The 17,730-nt window shown below is 48.2% G+C and overlaps 1 protein-coding gene across 5 annotated transcripts in view; it reads left to right on the forward strand.

Moving 5' to 3' along the window:
- Window positions 1–1,326: 1,326 nt before the first annotated feature.
- The window catches only part of RUNX1 (RUNX family transcription factor 1), a 242,519-nt gene continuing 226,115 nt past the window's right edge, over window positions 1,327–17,730 (forward strand). For 2 of the 5 annotated variants that reach the window (XM_029938999.1, XM_029939001.1), the window contains exons 1-2: window positions 1,327–1,582; window positions 1,676–1,792. In XM_029938999.1, the coding sequence (XP_029794859.1) occupies window positions 1,735–1,792 (58 nt within the window). In that variant the 5' untranslated portion in view covers window positions 1,327–1,582; window positions 1,676–1,734. The remainder of the gene's footprint in view (window positions 1,583–1,675; window positions 1,793–17,730) is intronic. The other 3 variants (XM_029938996.1, XM_029938997.1, XM_029939000.1) reach the window with 3 other exon arrangements.

Genomic DNA, 17,730 nt, shown 5'->3' on the forward strand with positions numbered 1-17,730 from the left:
TGCTGCTTGTGCCCGTGCCCCTTGGCACCCAGCGCCGGCATTTGGGACCCATCATCTCGATGGCTCCTGGACATGTGCGTTGAAACGTGTCGTGCCCAGGGTGCTGTGAAGGATGTATGCGGAACAGAGCAAAGTTAATAAAAATAAATCAGGGAAAGAGAGTCTCTCTATGTCTTGGAACTTCAAGAAGCACAGTATTTTATTTGTTAGCACTTGAAGGCAACGAGCAGAAAAGAGAAATAATTATGCGTGCCCAGGATAGCTTGCCCACGTGCAAAGTTATGCTGTTTGTGGCCCCTCCAAGCAGGCATGATTTCTTCCTGGGGTAGAGAATGAGCTGTGTGATCTTCGGTGAGTCCCATGAGAAGGGGCTTGCAGGGGACAGGGACCTGTGCTGGTTCCTCTAACTGCTGTGAAGTCTTCTTAACGCCCTCAAACTGTAGTTACGGTAGTGCTAACACGTGCCTTTTACCTACAGGTCCGAATTAGTCTAGCGATGCCAATTGACCTAGAGAAAGGCAAGGCAATAAACGTTCACAGGTGAAAACAAAAAGTAAACGGTTGTAGGTTAGCCACAGCTGGGGCTCAAAATGCAAGATCTCTCTTTTCTTTGTTTTCTGGTAGATTCCTAATTTGAGTGTGTGTCTCAGAGACAACTCTGATTTCATCTCTGTACTGAAAAGATGTTTGTTTAGGAGGAGGAAGACCACATAATTTTGCTTTTATTAAAATGATCTTTTGGTCACAAAATTAAAATGGGACCCTTTTTTTAGGCTTTACAATACCAGCAAGTCGCTAGGCCCTTTTAGGGTGTCAGGCTCTCCGCAAAACATTTCCTTTTATTTTGCTTTTCCTTTGGTAGTTTCACTTACGCTGTTAGTCTTTACCAAGCGCTGGATTCTCCTGAGCTGATGCCCAGCGTCTTAAGGGATGGGACCCACATCCTGCCTGAGCGGCAGCTTGATGCCAGGGTTGAATTACTATTGAATAAGCAGCAATGAAATTGGTATCAAAATAATCAGTACTTCCCAAAACCACAAATAACAACAACGGGACCCAAGCTGTCCTAAATCACCAAAGACCATTGATATAATAAGAGACTGAGTCACTTTTCTCTACGAGCCCTCCTCTTGCTAACGCTGCTACTCGGCTCTTTTCTTGAACAGCCTCAGGGAGGCAGGTGGGGGGAAGGAAGGGCATTGCTCAGAAAGTAAAAAAAAAAAAGAAAGAAAGAAATTTGACATCACTTAAGTCACATGATTGGCAAGAACCAATTAAGATGAAGCTGTGGAAAGGGGAACAGTTAAATTTGTAATTTGGGTTGTGTGAAAACTTCTTTGGGCCTCATAAACAACCACAGAACCACAAGTTGGGTAGGCTGGTAGTGTCAGGAGTCTGCGCCCGGCATAGTGGTCAGCGAGCAGGGCGAATCACACTGACTGCAAACCACAGGGTTTCATAGAGTGGTGAACATCACCAAGCCACAGCCAAGACGCCGCTTTTTTTTTTCAAATCTTGAACAATTTGAATATTTTGTTTTCGCCAAGGTACATCTTTTGCAGGGCTCGGGGAGCCCCCAGAGGTATGGGGTGAAAAAAAAAGAAAGGCAGGGAGCCATGGGTGGAGGAGGTGGTGAGGGTAAGACAGTGACCTTTCTTTGGTTTTCACTCCAAAGGTGAAAGAAATCATTGAATCCCCCGCCTTCAGAAGAGGGTGCATTTTCAGGAGGAAGCGATGGCTTCAGACAGCATATTTGAGTCATTTCCTTCATACCCACAGTGCTTCATGAGAGGTGAGTACACTCTGGTCTTTTGATACCTACTTTGGCTCGGCTTGGCAGATAACGAAATGGCAGCCTGTTGTAACTCGGTGCGCGTCGCTCCCGTCGATTCCCTGTCTGTTTTGTGGAAGGAATTCAAACTCAGGCGTACGATTACAAGGCTATTGGATTACTTATTCATCAGATGGCAGCCCTTCAGAAACGTTTTAATAAATACTTAGCTAAGCTGTTGAAGTGTTCGGTCGGTGTGTGAGAACTTTGTCAAGTGCAAGTAAGTCGGACTGTTCCTGATTAAAGTCCTAGAGATTATAAAGCTTGCAAGAAGCTGTCTGGGTTTTCTTTTCTGCCCCTTGCCTGCAATGATGGTGGCTGAGTGTCCTGAACTTAGCCCGCCCCGGGGGGTCAGCGGGCGTCTGCACAGCCGGCCAGGAGGGCTGGTGCCAGCAGGGGTGGGGGGAGGAGGAGGCAGGCTCGCAGGCACACGGTTAGAGCAGCCTGGGGACTTCGGGGGCAAAGTGGCAGCTCTGCTGTTTCCTCAAGGCAGAGAATGCGAGAGCCAGGCGGCTTCGCCCGGGTTAGAACCACCAGGACGGGGCCACGCTCCATGTAGCCTCAGTGCCAAGAGACAGTCAGCGTCTTTCAAAGTGGGGGGGTGGGGGGGGAATGCAAGTGCAAGTTGTCATGTACAGAGATCTCTCGCTCACGCAGAGCAAGTAAGAAATTTCCTAAGTCAAGCGTCCTCGCGGCTCGGGTCATTAGATGGGGCGCTGTCTAATTGGAATGGCCAGTGTGGAAAACCCGCCTGCAGTTTTGCAACCCGCCTCTCGAAATGTGCAAAGCTGTGCCGGGGCTCCGGCTCTGGGTGTGTGAGTATGTGTGTGCCTGTGCATTTTGTGCGGCCCTGGTGGGAAAAGAGGGCCGTGCTTAAACAAACAAAAATAATAACGTACAAAATGTTGCAGAGGCACTGCCGTGTGTCGGGGCACGCACTTTGACCAACGCCTGCAAACTGTGGCTTCATGGTTTGGCAGCGCGGGGACGGAGTGGGATGGGACCCGGGGAATCATTCATTTTCTGGCTACAAATGCCTGCGCGCACCCAAATAGTATCTGTGACTCATTATTTATTCATGCAGCCAAATGAGCAGGGGAATGCGGAGGGCTGGGAGCCGCTTTGTCACAACAAATGCTATTGTGAATGTCACAGAGCCTCTATGTTTCCGGGTCCCTGAAATGTAAAAACTTGACAAAGCTGTGTGTGTGTGTGTGTGTGTGTGTGTGTGTGTGTGTGTGTGTGTGCACCGCGTGCGTTGAGGGTGGTGGGGAGGACTTCAGGCAAAGGGGAAGAAAGCAAGACATTAACCGATTCAAAGCTTCAAATTAGAGGGTTTGCAAATGCTTCTTTACTGGCAGCAGAGGAAATTTTAGTGAAGTTGAATCATGCGATGTGGGTGAGTCACACACCCTTGTCACAGAGCCGTGCTGGGCTCCTGTGGGGGAGATGCTGGCCCACTGGTGAGAAGCTGTGAGCCGCTCTCTGGCTGCATTTCCTCTGGGCTGCTAAGGAGCAAAGGAAGCAATATTTGTAGAATAACAGAAAGAAAGGTCTTCCTGCCTTCACTCAGCTCTCAATACCTTCCATGTGATAATTGTTTCCTATGTTATCAAACTCAGGAAGGCAGAGTCAGGAAATTTGAAAACATTCCACTGGGCAATAGACTGGACTTTTGCATGGTGTGGGGCTGCCTTCAAAGCTGTCCTTACTGGCTAGACGGCGGAGACAGGGACAGGACCTAGGGACCGGCTCAAACAGCAGGAAATAGAAGGAACCCAGGGTCTAACACAGCCCCATGCCTCCCGTGCTAGTGGAGGTCACCGAGCCACCCCAGGTTAGGAACAAGGGGCAGTTTGCTTTTCAGCGAGCAATTGACAGTGAGCCCTGAGAACCGAATTAAGTCTCAGAAGGGCTACTGGATGAAGGCCTTGTTCACCCCTCTGTGTCAGGAAAAGGAACCGGGGGGTTGTATAATCTCTAAATTAAATGAGATGCCATTGAGATTTAATTTCAGGGAACCAAAATGACAATATCCCAGTTCATTTTAGCAAGGTGACCCACCAATGGCAGGTTTGCATCATTGGGGTCAGCCATCCACGCTCACTGGAGTTGGAGGGATGGCAAAAGGTCATTGCTTTTTGGTGCCTTTTGGATGCCGCGTGTGAGTGTGATGCTAAGGAAATCGTGTCTGGTCGTCTCCGGCAAACGGTTTTCTCTCGGCGTCCTTGGCCGCATTCCCAAAGACCAGCCATCAACAATGCTCAGCCCCCATGGTCATTTCTTGCTATGCAACGTTTATGGTGACTGTGCCCTCCCCAACTGCAGCTATGAGCTGGAGGGGGAAACCACGGCTTGTTTTCTTCCTGGGATGATACTTTATCAGTCCATGCAATCCTCACAGGAGGAAACCCATAACTCATTTTTGGCAGAGATACCCATGTGGAAACTGGGAGGAAGGAGAGGTGTGGGGCCAAGCAAACCATTGTTCTCTTGCCTGGAGAGGCAAGCAAGGGTCTGAAAGAGCGGCATGCAAGACGCATGCGGTCTACCGCGGAGCACGCCGCTCTGCTCCCACCACACCACACCACACATGCTCTCAGTGCATTTGCTCAGGTGAGAAGGTAAGACATGGCTGACGCTCTCTGGGTTGGAAGCGCATGGCTCAAGAGGCGGCGTTCTTGCAAAACCCACTCCCGGGTCCCCTCCTGAGGTCCAAGCTGTCGGCCCAACGGGCAGCGGTAGACGTGGAAAAGCAAAGCGGTGGCACATGCATACTTCTGTGCGGTGCTTCAGGTAGCCTAGTTCTTAGAAGTGGCTTAGTGGTCTATGCAAAGCCTGAATGCTAATATGCCTCCGAGTTCCTAGAACCACAGGTAAAAAAAAAAAAAAAAATCTCAGCGAGGCTGACTCACGACTGTCTTCTTGGAGGTGTCTTTCAAAGGGAATGGCAGAACACGAGGTGGAGCACCTCACGCGTGCTCCTCTGTGAACCTCCACTTGCCACTCTTTTCAGAAAAATCTTCCCAAAGACCCTTCTGGCTCGACTGAAGAGTCAAGGTCACAGAAAGCCGAAGATGACACTGGGCATCCGCAGTTTGAAATGTGTGAAATTTGTACTCTGTTTCTGGAGCCGCCGTGGTGAAGCCCCACAGACTGGGTGACTAAAACAATACAGGTGTAGTGTCTCTTGGTTCTGGAGACCAGAAATCTCATTGAGAAATCTAGGAGAGCTTTGTTTTCAGCAGGCCTCCAGGTGTCGGGAGGGTTAATTTCTTCTGAGGCCTCTCTCATTGGCTCTCGGATGGCCGTCTTCTCCCTGGGTGTTCGTGCGCTCATTCTCCGTGTGTATCTGAGTCCCAATCTCCCTTTTTATAGGGGCACCAGGCCCGTGGCATCCGGGCCTGCCCTAAATTGAACAGTAAGCACCTCTGCAAAAATTCAGTCTCCATCCATATACAGTTACATTCTGAAGTATTAAGAGTTAGGACTCCAACCTATGAATTTTGGAGGAGACCCAGTTCAGCCCAGGACATGCGTCTTTACAGATCTGACTGCTTCTGGCCCACGAGGAAAGTGGACCCCTCCTCGGGGCTCTCCCGGATGTTGAAGAATCACACCCTAGCCCCCTACCCCGTGCAAAATGGAACCTCAAATCTTGAAACTGCCCACACATTGTGAAACTGAGAGGAAAAAAAGGTGTTAAAAATCGATCTAAACTCATAATCATATGCTTCGCCATTTAGTTTCTTTGCACGCTAACAACGCTCTGAAAATGACAAAGCAATTCTGAATTTTAAAGTTTTAAAAGAGCCAAAGCTGTCCCCAAAGAAGCCAGGCTTTGGTTCTGTTTCCTCTGCCGGGATTGTCCCTGTATTTCAGATCCCTTGCAAGATGCCCTTCAGCAGCCAGGGTGGAAGGCCAGAGGAGGGGCGGGGGGAGGGTATCAGGCCGCAGGGGGCCCCACACCTGCTCACACACCAAGTGCAGGCCCCATGAGCAATGAGCAGCAGAAGCGGCTTCAGAAACAGCAGCTGATTCCCAAGCTAAACAGCACAAAGCCTTGGAAAGAAATCAGTAGGCAGGAGATTCCTTTGTTCCCTCAAACTAGCCCTGAAATGTGGGAGACCTGCCCCTTTACTGAGAAAGCAAGGCTGGGCCCAAGGTCGCCCTGCACAGAGACTTTATTAGAGCCATCAACGCTCGGCTGGGATGTAGAGAGAGCCTGGAGTTGATGGGAACAGTAAGAGAATAAGGCAGGGGAGGTGGGCTGAATGTGAACCAGGCACAGACAGCCCAGGGATGCTGGACTTTTCCTTTCCATTTTTCTGGCTTTAGCCAAATAGCATAAAGCAGCTTCTCTCATGAACCTCGGTTTCCTTGTCTACAAAACAAGGAGAAAGGGGTAGTCCTTATGGCTAACATAGCTGTGTAGACTGAATTCAGTAACCTGTGTTAAGAGCTTGGCACAATCACCAAAAAGGGCAGTTGGGTACCTCAGCAATCCGGGTTTAGTTGTTTAAGATGACACTGTGTCAAAGGCTGTCCTCTCTAGGAAAGGAGAGGTCACAAGATCCTGGCTGACACCAGGCTCCCTGGAGAAAGTGACGCAGGGGTTGGTGAAGAGATGGTGGGTGGGAACCAAGAAGAGGAAGGGAAGGGTGGCCTAGGTGGGGAGGTCCAGCCTGGGCGAAGGTGAAAGCCACGGGAACCCCAGTGGGGTGTGGGAGGTGCTAAGTAAGTCAGCCCAATGGCTTTCTCACCATCACATCACCCTTCTCTTTCTCGGAAGCACCCACAGAAAGGACAGGAGAAGAGCCTGGACCCTTCATACAGCTCAACTCAGCAAGGGTGGCTTTTGTTTTTAATGTTTATTTATTTTTGAGAGAGAGAGAGAGACAGACAGACAGACAGACAACGGGCAAGCAGGAAAGGGACAGAGAGAGAAGGAGACACGGAATCCAAAGTAGGCTCCAGGCCCCAAGCTGTCAGCCCAGAGTCTGATATGGGGCTCAAACCCACGAACCACAGGATCACAACCTGAGCGGAAGTCAGATCCTTACCACCACACGTGTGGCTTTTACATACGGAGGCTGACTGGGATGTGTTGTAACATCAACCTTGGCAGATGTTTCTCGTCCTCGAGAGCCTTGGTGTAGCTTTATGTTCCTCAAGGCCCTTCTTAACGAAAAAAGCCATTTAGTCCTTGAAGCCCAAGCAGCTTCTCCAGGCCTCTGAGAGGCTGCCGGGTTGCTTGCTCCTCTGTGACGTTTCTGACCACCTGCTTTACCAAAGGCCCTCAATGGAGACAGGACTACCGGCTGCTTCTCTCACTGGGGGAGGGAGCAGAGGCTGCACAGGAAACTCCCGCTCATTTTCAGTTTCTCAGGTAGCTTCCTAGTGACCTAGATGAGTCATTAAATGTCTCTGTCTCAGTTTTCTACTAAAAGGGGCTGGTAATGTTCTAGAAGCGCCGGTGTCCGAATTACAGAGTTCCTGTTCAAAAAAACCTCTGAGTGCGTCAGAGAGCTCCCTGCGGCACATCACCCAAGTTCTTCTTTTGGCTACATGTAGCAGCTATCTTTTTTTAATTATTTTATGCCCTGATAGGAAACAGTCTTCCTACCAATTCATACGCGTGAAGCATTTCTCCACATTGGCTCGAAAAATTTTCCTTCTGACTCACGTTTTTAGAGAATCCTCCAGAAGCTTTTCTGGTCCCTGAACAGAGATTAAAATCTGCACGACACTTGCCTTGGGACTCACGTTCCTTGACTGCCTCCGTCCCTCCTACTGGGTGCCATTGATGCCCTGCTTTAGCCTTTTTGCTGAGTAAAATGAGGCTTCATCTATCTGTTTTACTGGGTCTGTCCTTCCACACCAAACAACGGCCATAACCCTGATGGCCCACAGTGGTCGAGAGGGAGCGTTTCCTTGAAGAGCTTGGCAGGCCCTGAACACAGGGAGTGCTTCAGAGAACGATGAATGATTCCTGAACACGTAGCAGAACGCAAAACCTCAAGTAACTGCTGGTGTCCCGGAAAGTATGCTTGGACGCCCCCCTGGTTTGCGACCCCCGCCTTTGTCGGAGAGACACACTGTCATACTTTCCTAGCTTTACAAATCTCTCTCTCTCTCTCCCTCTCTTTCCCTTCTCCTTCCCCTCCCTTCTCCCGATAACATCCAATGAGGCCACAGAAGGAAGAAGATGTGGTTTATCTATACAATAGAGTACTACATGGCAATGAGAAAGAATGAAATCTGGCCATTCGTAGCGACTTGGGCAGAACTCGAGGGTGTCATGCTAAGCGAAATAAGTCAGGCAGAGAAGGACAGATGCCATATGTTCTCACTCATAAGTGTAACAGGAGAAAATTAACAGAGGACCATAGGGAGGGGAAGGGGGGAAAAAAGTTGGGGAGAGGGAGGGAGGCAAAGCATAAGAGACTCATGAATACTGAAAACGAACTGAGGCTGAAGGGGGAGGGGGAAAGCGGAAGAGGGGTGATGGTCATGGAGGAGGGCACTTGTGGGGAAGAGCACTGGGTGTTGTATGGAAACCAACTTGACAATAAACTATAAAAAAAAAAAGGAGGAGGAGGGAGAGAGGAAATGAAGACAGAGAAATAAACCATGTATCCAAAAGATAATCATGGTGCCGAACTGTATCCCGGTGACATAGAATGTGCAAGCCTCATGCCAGGGCTTATCAGTGAGAATTACATTTGGCTGCACATTTAGGAAAATCTGACTCCAGCGGTTCGAGCAACCGGGTATTGGCCCATCTCCTGGGGCAGGCAGTTCAGGAGGACGGGCCATGACGGCCTCAGTGGGGCCAGGATGCCTCTATGTTCGGGCCTGAGCCTCAGATCTGTCCGGACAGGAGGACAGGAAGGAGAGGGGAGGCCTCAAGCCCCCTCCTTGTGAGGCTGTCTTTTTATTCAGCAAAGGAAGCCCTTCTCTGCAAACTGCGCCTTTGACTCAGGCCGGACCCAGGTCGCAAGACCTCGGGCTTGGAGGGTGCCTGGCATGATGGAGCGGTCGCTTTCCTGCCCTGAGAGTGAAGGAAAGCAGAGGGGCAGCAGCTGGGGAAGGAGGGCCAGTGAGGCCCAGGCAGCACCTTGCAGGACAGCAAAAGCCATTCCTGGACTGACTGCTCCCTGACGACATCTCGGCCTCTTCGTCCTGACACTTTGCACGTCAGCAGGCGACCCTGGCTTCTTTCTTGGATCTGTGGGATGGGGCGCGGCCCAGAGCTGGTGAAATGGGAGGCAAGCTCACGCCTATTTTCTGGGTCATCCTTGCCTCTCGGGTTAGAGAGGACAAACAGACAGCCTCACGTCCACGTCCACGGGAGTGTTGTTTACATGGGAGCCACCACACCTGTCCTCGGGGCTGAAGGACCTGTGTAACTGCAAACAGTTTACATTCCCCTCCCCCTGACTCCTTTGCATGCTCAAAAGCTCAGGGCGGGACAGCCTTTAACGCTTATTTCTTTTTGAGAGACAGAAAGAGAAACAGTGTGAGTGGGGGAGGCGCAGAGGGAGAGGGAGACACAGAATCCGAAGCAGGCTCCAGGCTCTGAGCTGTCGGCACAGAGCCCCACGAGTGGCTCGAACTCCTGAACCACGAGATCATGACCTGAGCCAAAGTGGGACACTTAACTGACTGAGCCCCCCACGCGTGCCCCCCCTTTTTTGAAAAGAGAATTCTTTTTTTCTACAGAACTTCTTGAGAGGAACTTTTTTTTGACTTACCCTCCTTAAATTTACCTCAAGATGTTTTTATCTCTGATGGAAACACAACAACCAGATAGTAACCGTCTATCTAAGAGATAGAGCACTCATTCACACCTTGTATTTCTGCAAGTGATAGATTATTTCTGCCTCCTAACGACCAGCCTGTCTACTTCCTCAGTCTGGATGCAAACTATCTCCCTGCACATCAGTGCTTCATTATGGAAAAAATAAAACCTTTATTTCGTGTTTCCCTGAAATAAGCAATAATGTAAATCTCTCATTTCGTTTTGCCGTAAGATCAGGGTTCACTTGGAGAACCCGTTGATTTTGTGTTTGCCAGCGCCCTCGTGGTCCAAGATCCTTATGTGTCTATTTTCAGACAGACTTCTTTCTAAACAGAGAGATCTCCCCGCATTTCAGGGGCCCTACGGTAAAAGGGCACCAAAAACAGAAATCTAGGTTGGCTAGTTAGGTTTGCCCGATGGGTCCACTGATCTCAAAACTGATGTTTTTTGTATAAACTGACAGCCCGGGTTAAAATGACACTCAGTCAAGGACTCAGCTTGCCACATCTCGAAACCATGTCCATTGGGAGAAGGAAATATGTGACTGTGACATTTTGCAAACCTTCTACTTTACCTTCCTGGCTAACTGTCCAACTCTTACTCCTGGTGTTGGGAGATGTTCTCTGTAAAGACTATGACTCTTCAGAAGAACCTTCTCTGATCTCTCATGGAGAATGAAATCATAAGATGAGCAATCAATGAAATTGATATAACCCAGAAGCACCACAGGTAAACCTCTGTCTCCACCTCCCTGTGAGAGCTTTGTTAGGCTATATTAGCATAATAGGTTGACACTTACGTTCTTCTGGAAATGTGTAGGGTTTCAGACATTCATTGTTGTTGTTAGTAGTAGACCTTAAAGAAATCTCTAAAAAATATTGCAGTAGTCAGTTTGCCACATAGGGGTACGTTTAAAAGAGCAAACTTAGAATCCTGAACGCGCTGAATGGTAATCTGGGTTCACGGGCCACCCTGGGTGAGCTTTCTAAGGGAGATTAAACATCAGAGCTGCCCCTCATTGCTCAAGGTAAGAGCAATTTCCTTTTGCTCTGCAATTTTTTTTAGCGTGCATAGCCTACAATGGTTATTTTTTCTTGTAGCCTCAAAATGTGCAAAAGAGAATGTAGATGAGCTGAAATACACTGGCGTGGGGGCCATTTTTTTCCAGAAGCAGTCGTAACGCCAACCACAGTTTGCTGCCTTTTATGACACAGCTTCTGCTGCACTTTGAACTACGTGCATCCAGCCCCTCATGCCACACCATCTGCAAGCTGAGTTTGGGGGCCCATACACCTCCCCAGCGGTCACAGCTGAACTTGACACTCACCCACTTTGCAAGAGTGTAATTTGTAAAAATTGGAAACTGCATACATGGATAAAGCCCATGCAAGGGTCTGGAGAAAATGCGAGAAAGGAAAATAGCTCTGCCCTTCAGGAAACATCTCTCCACTCCTGGCCCTTTGCAGGCTGGAGCACATAATGCAGTGGGAAAAGGCAGAAATGAAATTACATGGGCAGCGACAGGGATGAACAGAAACTCAAACAGTAACTCTCATTGTGGAGTCTACTCTTTATAAAGCTCAGGGTCGCCGTGGCTCCCAGAGTTCTAGAGCAGAGGAACAATTGTTCAACAACCTTAAACAAATATTGGGACTTTGAAGGGTGTGGGGTCATGTAAAGACACACCAGTACCAACAATGGAAATTCTGTTCACCTGCCAATCATCCGACAGCATTGCTTCATACTTAAAAATTAAAAAAACGATGCCTCCCCTACACTTGCCTCTAGGTTGTGTTCAGAACAAAGCGATCATTGTATCTGAATCATGAGGGTGGATGAATTTGTTTAAATAACAAATGAACTATGAGACATCATCCTGTATAATGTTTTCTAAGTTGTGTGTGTGTGTGTACAGTTCTACATATATAGTTCTGTATAGTTTCAGTTGCCATTTGAAACTATGCATGTATAATACAACTGTATGTATAATATATAATATTATATACATACTTATATAATATATATATTGTTTATTACATATTACATATAAATATATAAACACAACTGTCTGTATAATATATAACATATAAATATATCTTATATATAAATCCAACTATATTAATATTTATTGTATGTTATATATTACATAATATATATTGTATATCATATATTGTATATTAACATGTTTGTATAGAATACATATAATATACAAATATATAAATGCAATTGTATGTATAGTGTATAATACACAATATATAAATATATATTATATATTGTATATTATATATAAATATATAAATACAACTGTATATATTATATAATTGTATAAACATGATATACTATATATTAATATATATAAATGCAATTGTATATATAATATGTAATCTACAATATATATATATAACATATGATAAATAGCACATTGCACAGAACATATAATATATAATATACATATTGGCTGGAGTGATCTTAGGCATCTCTCTGTCTAAGGCCCCAGAGACATTCACTTTTCCAAGGGGTCGCCGCTGGTCAGTGCCTGAGTGAGAACCAGTGATTGGGTCTGCCTGGCCCCTGGGCCTTAGGGTTTTGTACACACTGGACTTTGGTAGAAGATTCCATCTGGGAGTCTCGATAATTAGCAGACACCTCTTTTAATCCTCCTTTATTACTCTTTTCATTGGTCAAACACCCCAGCCCTTTACGGACTAAATCCCTTTCACTGTGGGGAAACATTGAGTAGGGGAATTTATACGGAGCTCACAGCTTAGGTGCGCGTTAGGAACAGAGAAGGGCCTTCTCTACCCTGGTGTGATTCAGATGTTCTCACCGCCCTGTGGTTTGCATGTTCTCTTTCACCAACAAACCCAGCAGTGCCTTAGCTAAGCTGCTCACCACATACCCGCCACTCCCTTAAGCAATTTTAGGGTTAACCAGGTTGGTGTTAAGGAGAGTCTCTGGTAAAATCTGAATAACCAGAGGAACTATAAATGTGCACGTTCACGCAGAGAGGGGAGAGATGGCTTTGGCCTTGGCCACCAGCCTCCAGCTCTCCAAGGGGCCAGTGGGAAGTGGGAGAACGTTGTCTCCCCCACAAGATTTGAACCCAGGCTACATCCCCCATCAGGGATGTATGTCCTCACCGCACTCCTGATTCAAAGTACATAAGGTCTCAAGTAGCCTCTCTCAAGAAAACTAAAGGTCTTTTCCTGTCTTGAACGTCTTCTCATACACACATGCATGCATGCACACACGCGCACACATGCGCACACTCACAGAGGCTAGCATTCAAAATTCACACGCCTTAGATAACCCACTGGGATTTCTCCCCATGACATACTGCATTGGACAAAGCCTTTTCTAGGGGGAACAGGAACTTCTGAAACTCAAGAGCCTTTTCCAAATTCTTTTGATCACATGACATATAAATAAAACTTAATTAGCATACCTGAAAACCTATGCATAGTTATTTACTATAAATTACATGCCTGCACTACTGTACTGATATAATTATGGTATATGCATTATAAAACACAGCCTAAAAATAGAAATTAAAGTAAGATACACCTAAAAGTGCAACCTGTGATGCTTTTTCCTTTTCTTCCAAGAATACCCCAATTTGACACCGAAAATTCCAGATTCCTACAAATTTCTTGTCTTGCTAACTGGGACTCGGCTTTTACAAGCAGACCTTTATTCCTTCACCTGGAATCTTCCACTGATGTTTCAGCATAAGCTTTACTCTAGAAGGAATCGCATATTCTTGGCTACCAGGTCGTTTTCTATGAGCTGTCTTTGATTGGGAGACCAGAAAGACAGGCCTAACTGGAGGGTGTGGGTTATGGCGGCGGGGGTGGGGGGGGGGGTGGTGGCAAGTGGAGGTGGTGCCAGGAGCCCAGGGCTTTCAGGTCAGGGGGTTGGTTTCTACCCCGTCACCAGCATTTCCCACCTGCGTAAATTTGCATCATCTAGCCAAACCTATAGAACCCAGGCTTCTCATCTGGAAAGTGGGTGCAACAATCCCAGCTTTTGAAGGTTGTCAAGAGGCATCGAGGTAAAATATGAAGCATCAGATGCAGGAGTCGGTAGATAAAAAGTCACTCTGAGAAATGCCATGGAAGATGTGTGAAACAGAGGCTTGGGTAGGAGAGGATACCAGAGAATGGCCTGGTAGCTGCGCCAGGAGCCGGGCACACACGAGGATGAACTATTGGGTCAACTTCTCTGAGAGCAGTGCGGAAATGGTCTTAGTGCTTCTTGGCAGAGGCCTGAGCTTACCAATGCTAACCTAGCCACAGTAAAACCAGTATTTATTGACCATCAACTATGTATCAGCACGGCATTGTGCCAAGCTCTTTCTTGTGTTACCTCATTAAATCCTCCGAGAAAGCCTAGGAGCAGGAATTCTTTTTACTGATCAGATTTTCCTAAGGGAAGCCTGCCCTGCTCGAGGCGGGGCTGATGGTAAATGGGGGAGTCAGGTGCAAATGGAGGTGTTCGCTGCAGAGCCCACCATCCGCCTCTCGGAGGTGACCATTCTCTTGGTTTGACACGAGAGAATTAGAGACCAGTCCAAGTCCCTGGACAGCAAGTGACACTGTGTGTGCTGGGAGAGAAAGAGAGGTTGAACCTCTGATGGCCTTGAGCCAGGCCACCATCCGTTGGGCTGGGCTGCTGACGTGTCTCTGGACACATTCAGTGGCGTAGGTCCCTCCTGTCTGCATCATTGATGCCCTGCCCGATTTCACCCTCATGGTGGTCCCTCCCCATCAGAGTTGCCCCCAAGGGAGACAGTCATGTGGTTCCAAGGCAGTCCATAAGAGACACTTCTCTAAGCCACCAGTGCCCAAACCAGAGTGGATGGCAGAATGGCCTGTTCCCAAGACAACGATGAGATGCTACCTTTGGAGGGGAGAAGCCATCCCTAAGTCTTTCTCCCCAGCCATCTGTCCTAACCCATCTATCTGGGAGTCCATCAGGGGTGACACTCTAGTGAGACAGCAAGGCACTTTCCCAAAAAATCTTACGGAGGTGCTCACTCTCGGGATCAGGTGAGGCTGACCCGCATGCTGGCATGACTTGGAGAGTTCGCTCCTCCCTTAAACTTTGTGTCCTAGGTGGCTCTCTTGACGCACTCCTGGTCCATGGCACGGGACCCACATAAAGAAGAGCCCAAAGGATGATCTGCCCAGTAATCAGGGGCCCCATACCTGAGTTCATCCTTTAGAAAGCCAAGGAGCCTCCCCCCAACGCCTGCACGGTCACAACCCTGACCCTGGCCAGGGTTTCAGTGAAGGTCCCAGCAAACGCTCACATCCAATTATTCCTATGGTTGAGATAAAAATTCTATCTGGAAGCAGTTGACTCAGCTGTGACAGCAAGAAGGGGCTTCAACCCCTCCCATAGACAGGACCCCCCATGTCACCAGGGGCCACTTGCACAGCAGGAGACCCCCTCACCGGTGAGCCTTTGAGAACAGTCTCTCCACCCTATGGCAGAGACATTTGTCATTTCAAAAGTCCATATGGCCGGTCGTCTGACATCATCACAAATCCTGTTTTCAAGGAGGTGGGTTTGAGGTTTTCTTTTTCTTTTTAACCTTATTAGTATAAAAAAGCATTTCCCATCTGATTACTCTACAACCAGTACCACAGAGTCACAGAAAGTTCCTTCCCTTTCTCCTTGGGCTCTCCACGTGGCAAAGGCCGCAATAATTAATTATCTTCCCCCCCCAAAGCCAGCGCACAGTCAGCGAGAGGCCCCTGCTCGCCGAGAATGCAGGGAGCCGGCCAGGCTCTAATTGCTGCTATGCAAACATCTTAATGGGAACAAATTAAAAGGCGCTCAAGCTAATTATTCTCCACAATAAAAAAAAATAATAGTAAACTAATAAAGCTCCTCCGAAAAGGTGATTCCGTATTACCTCAAAGAGTTGCTTTTCTTCTGCAGAGTGTGCAATTGACAGGGAAATAAAAACTCCGCAGTGTACGCTAGAGATTATATACGGGGAATTCTTGTGACTCAGAGAACGCCGTTGTGTGCTGATTTAGGGCCACCTGCACACACCCCAGGGCCTGGCCTGCCCCAGCCTGGCTTCCCTCCCTCCTTCTCTCCATCTCCCCTCCTTGATCTCTGCTTGTCCGAGAAGCAGGCTCTGGCTCTTCCTGGGGAACGCTGGCCCGCAGGTCCACAGCGGCCTCCCTCAGAGGCCCTAGCTGCCCACGTCAAGAACATGAGGCCAGCCTCAAGCATGCCATTCCCGCAGAAATGACAGCCCCATTTGTCCATTCCACGTTTCAGTAAAGACCACGTGGCCCGAAGGAGTAGAAGGCAGGGGAGGACCCTTGCTGCTCAGCCCTGGACAGGTTCTGGACCAGGAGGAGGAGAGGGAGGGGCCCCCACCGCCAGGCTCAGTCCAGTCACGTGCCCTCTGGGCCATTGCTGGGAAGGCTCCTGGTTTGTGTGACAGGCGACAATGAAGTTTCATGGTTGCATATTAATGATAACAACCGACATTGACAGGGTGCTTACAGTGCATCGGGCACATTGCCACCATCATCCCTTTTAATAAAAACCTTATGAGATAAGTATAGCTCTTAATCCCCGTGTGATACCAATTTTAAAAAGGCACACGAAGGCCATGAGACTGGCGGGAGGCAGAGCCTAGGCAGAATGTCGCCGACTTACCCACTCCCATCCTCAGACAGGACACAGCCTGGGGGGGGTCAGAGGGCCCAGACCCAAGCGCCAGCTCTGCCCCTCTCCCTGAATCACCTTGAGTAGCCTGCTTACCTTCTCTGGGCCCCCCCTTTCATCATCTGAGCGGAGGGTGACAGCTATGCACACCTGCTAGGTTAGGACTCAGTTAGGAATACTAGCAAACACAGTAACCCGTGGCTGAATTCACCTGTGGTGGTAGGCGTCACCCGCCCACCTGATTTGCCTTTTTTTATGAGACCCCATTCTGCTTCATTTTCCCATTTTCCTCTTTACACACCATGGCAAGCAAAATCTGCAAGGCGAACTCTCATTTTGGCACTCAGATGAACGCACAGGGGCATCTAAAGCATCCTTGTAGACTGACTCATTTTACCGCCCTCAGCAAGTGGTTCAAGAACAGGGTGCAGCATGGCAGCGGGCAGAGGAGCCCTGGGCTGACTTAGCTCTCAGCTCCAGCTGTGTGTACCCTTGCACGTGATCTTCTGCTCCCATGTTCCCCTTGTAAAATGAGAGGGCGGATGTTCGAGATCCTTCCATGCTGAACTTCTAAGTGAAAGGCATCATGCAGGCTGAGAATTTGCCTTCCATTAATTCTGTGAAAGGTTTCCCGACCTCCCCACTGTTGACTTGGGGGACCAGACTATTCTTTGTTAAGGAAACCTGCCCTGTGTGTTGTAAGATGTCTTGCAGCATCCCTGGACTACACCCACAGAATGTCAGTAGCATCACCACCCCAGGTTCGGACAACCAAAGATGTCTCCAGTCATTGTCAAATGCCCTCTGAGGGATGAAGTCACCCTTCTTTGACAACCACTGCTCCAGAGACACCTTACGAACCAATGCACTATTGGGGCTTCCCATTTACTTATGGGTCAAGGAAATTTTTTTTAAATGTGGTGATTCTGACCCTCTCTGACATGTTTGTATCCACCATACCTGGCTGGCCTCCAGCTTTCAGCACTGGCTCAGCCTGTCCACCAAAAGTGACAGTCCATGAGCAAGGGCCTTGAAATTAGGGCAGACAGACATCATTCCCGTAATTAAGAGCAGAAAATAAAGGGCACCTGGAGATTCCAGTCTGATGAGGACAAACAAGAAAGAATTGGTAAATTGGGATGACTTTCTAAAGGAATCAGGCCCATAAACCTGACCCTCAACAGTTTTTCTAGGGCAAGGGAAAGAAAACTCTATTCTTATTAGCCTCTCAAAAAGGCCTTTTTTATGGGAAAGCTAAACCAAAAGGGAGAACTAATGGAAAACAAGAGAAGGTTTGGTAAATATAGCAGATTTCTCATTAAGGTCTTGGCTTTGCCTTGCTCAGTGAAGTCTTGCAAAACTGAGTGGGCACACAGCACGCTTTCTCTAAAGCTCTCGACCA

This window comes from Suricata suricatta, chromosome 5 (assembly GCF_006229205.1).
Source record: "Suricata suricatta isolate VVHF042 chromosome 5, meerkat_22Aug2017_6uvM2_HiC, whole genome shotgun sequence".
Lineage (NCBI taxonomy): Eukaryota > Metazoa > Chordata > Mammalia > Carnivora > Herpestidae > Suricata > Suricata suricatta.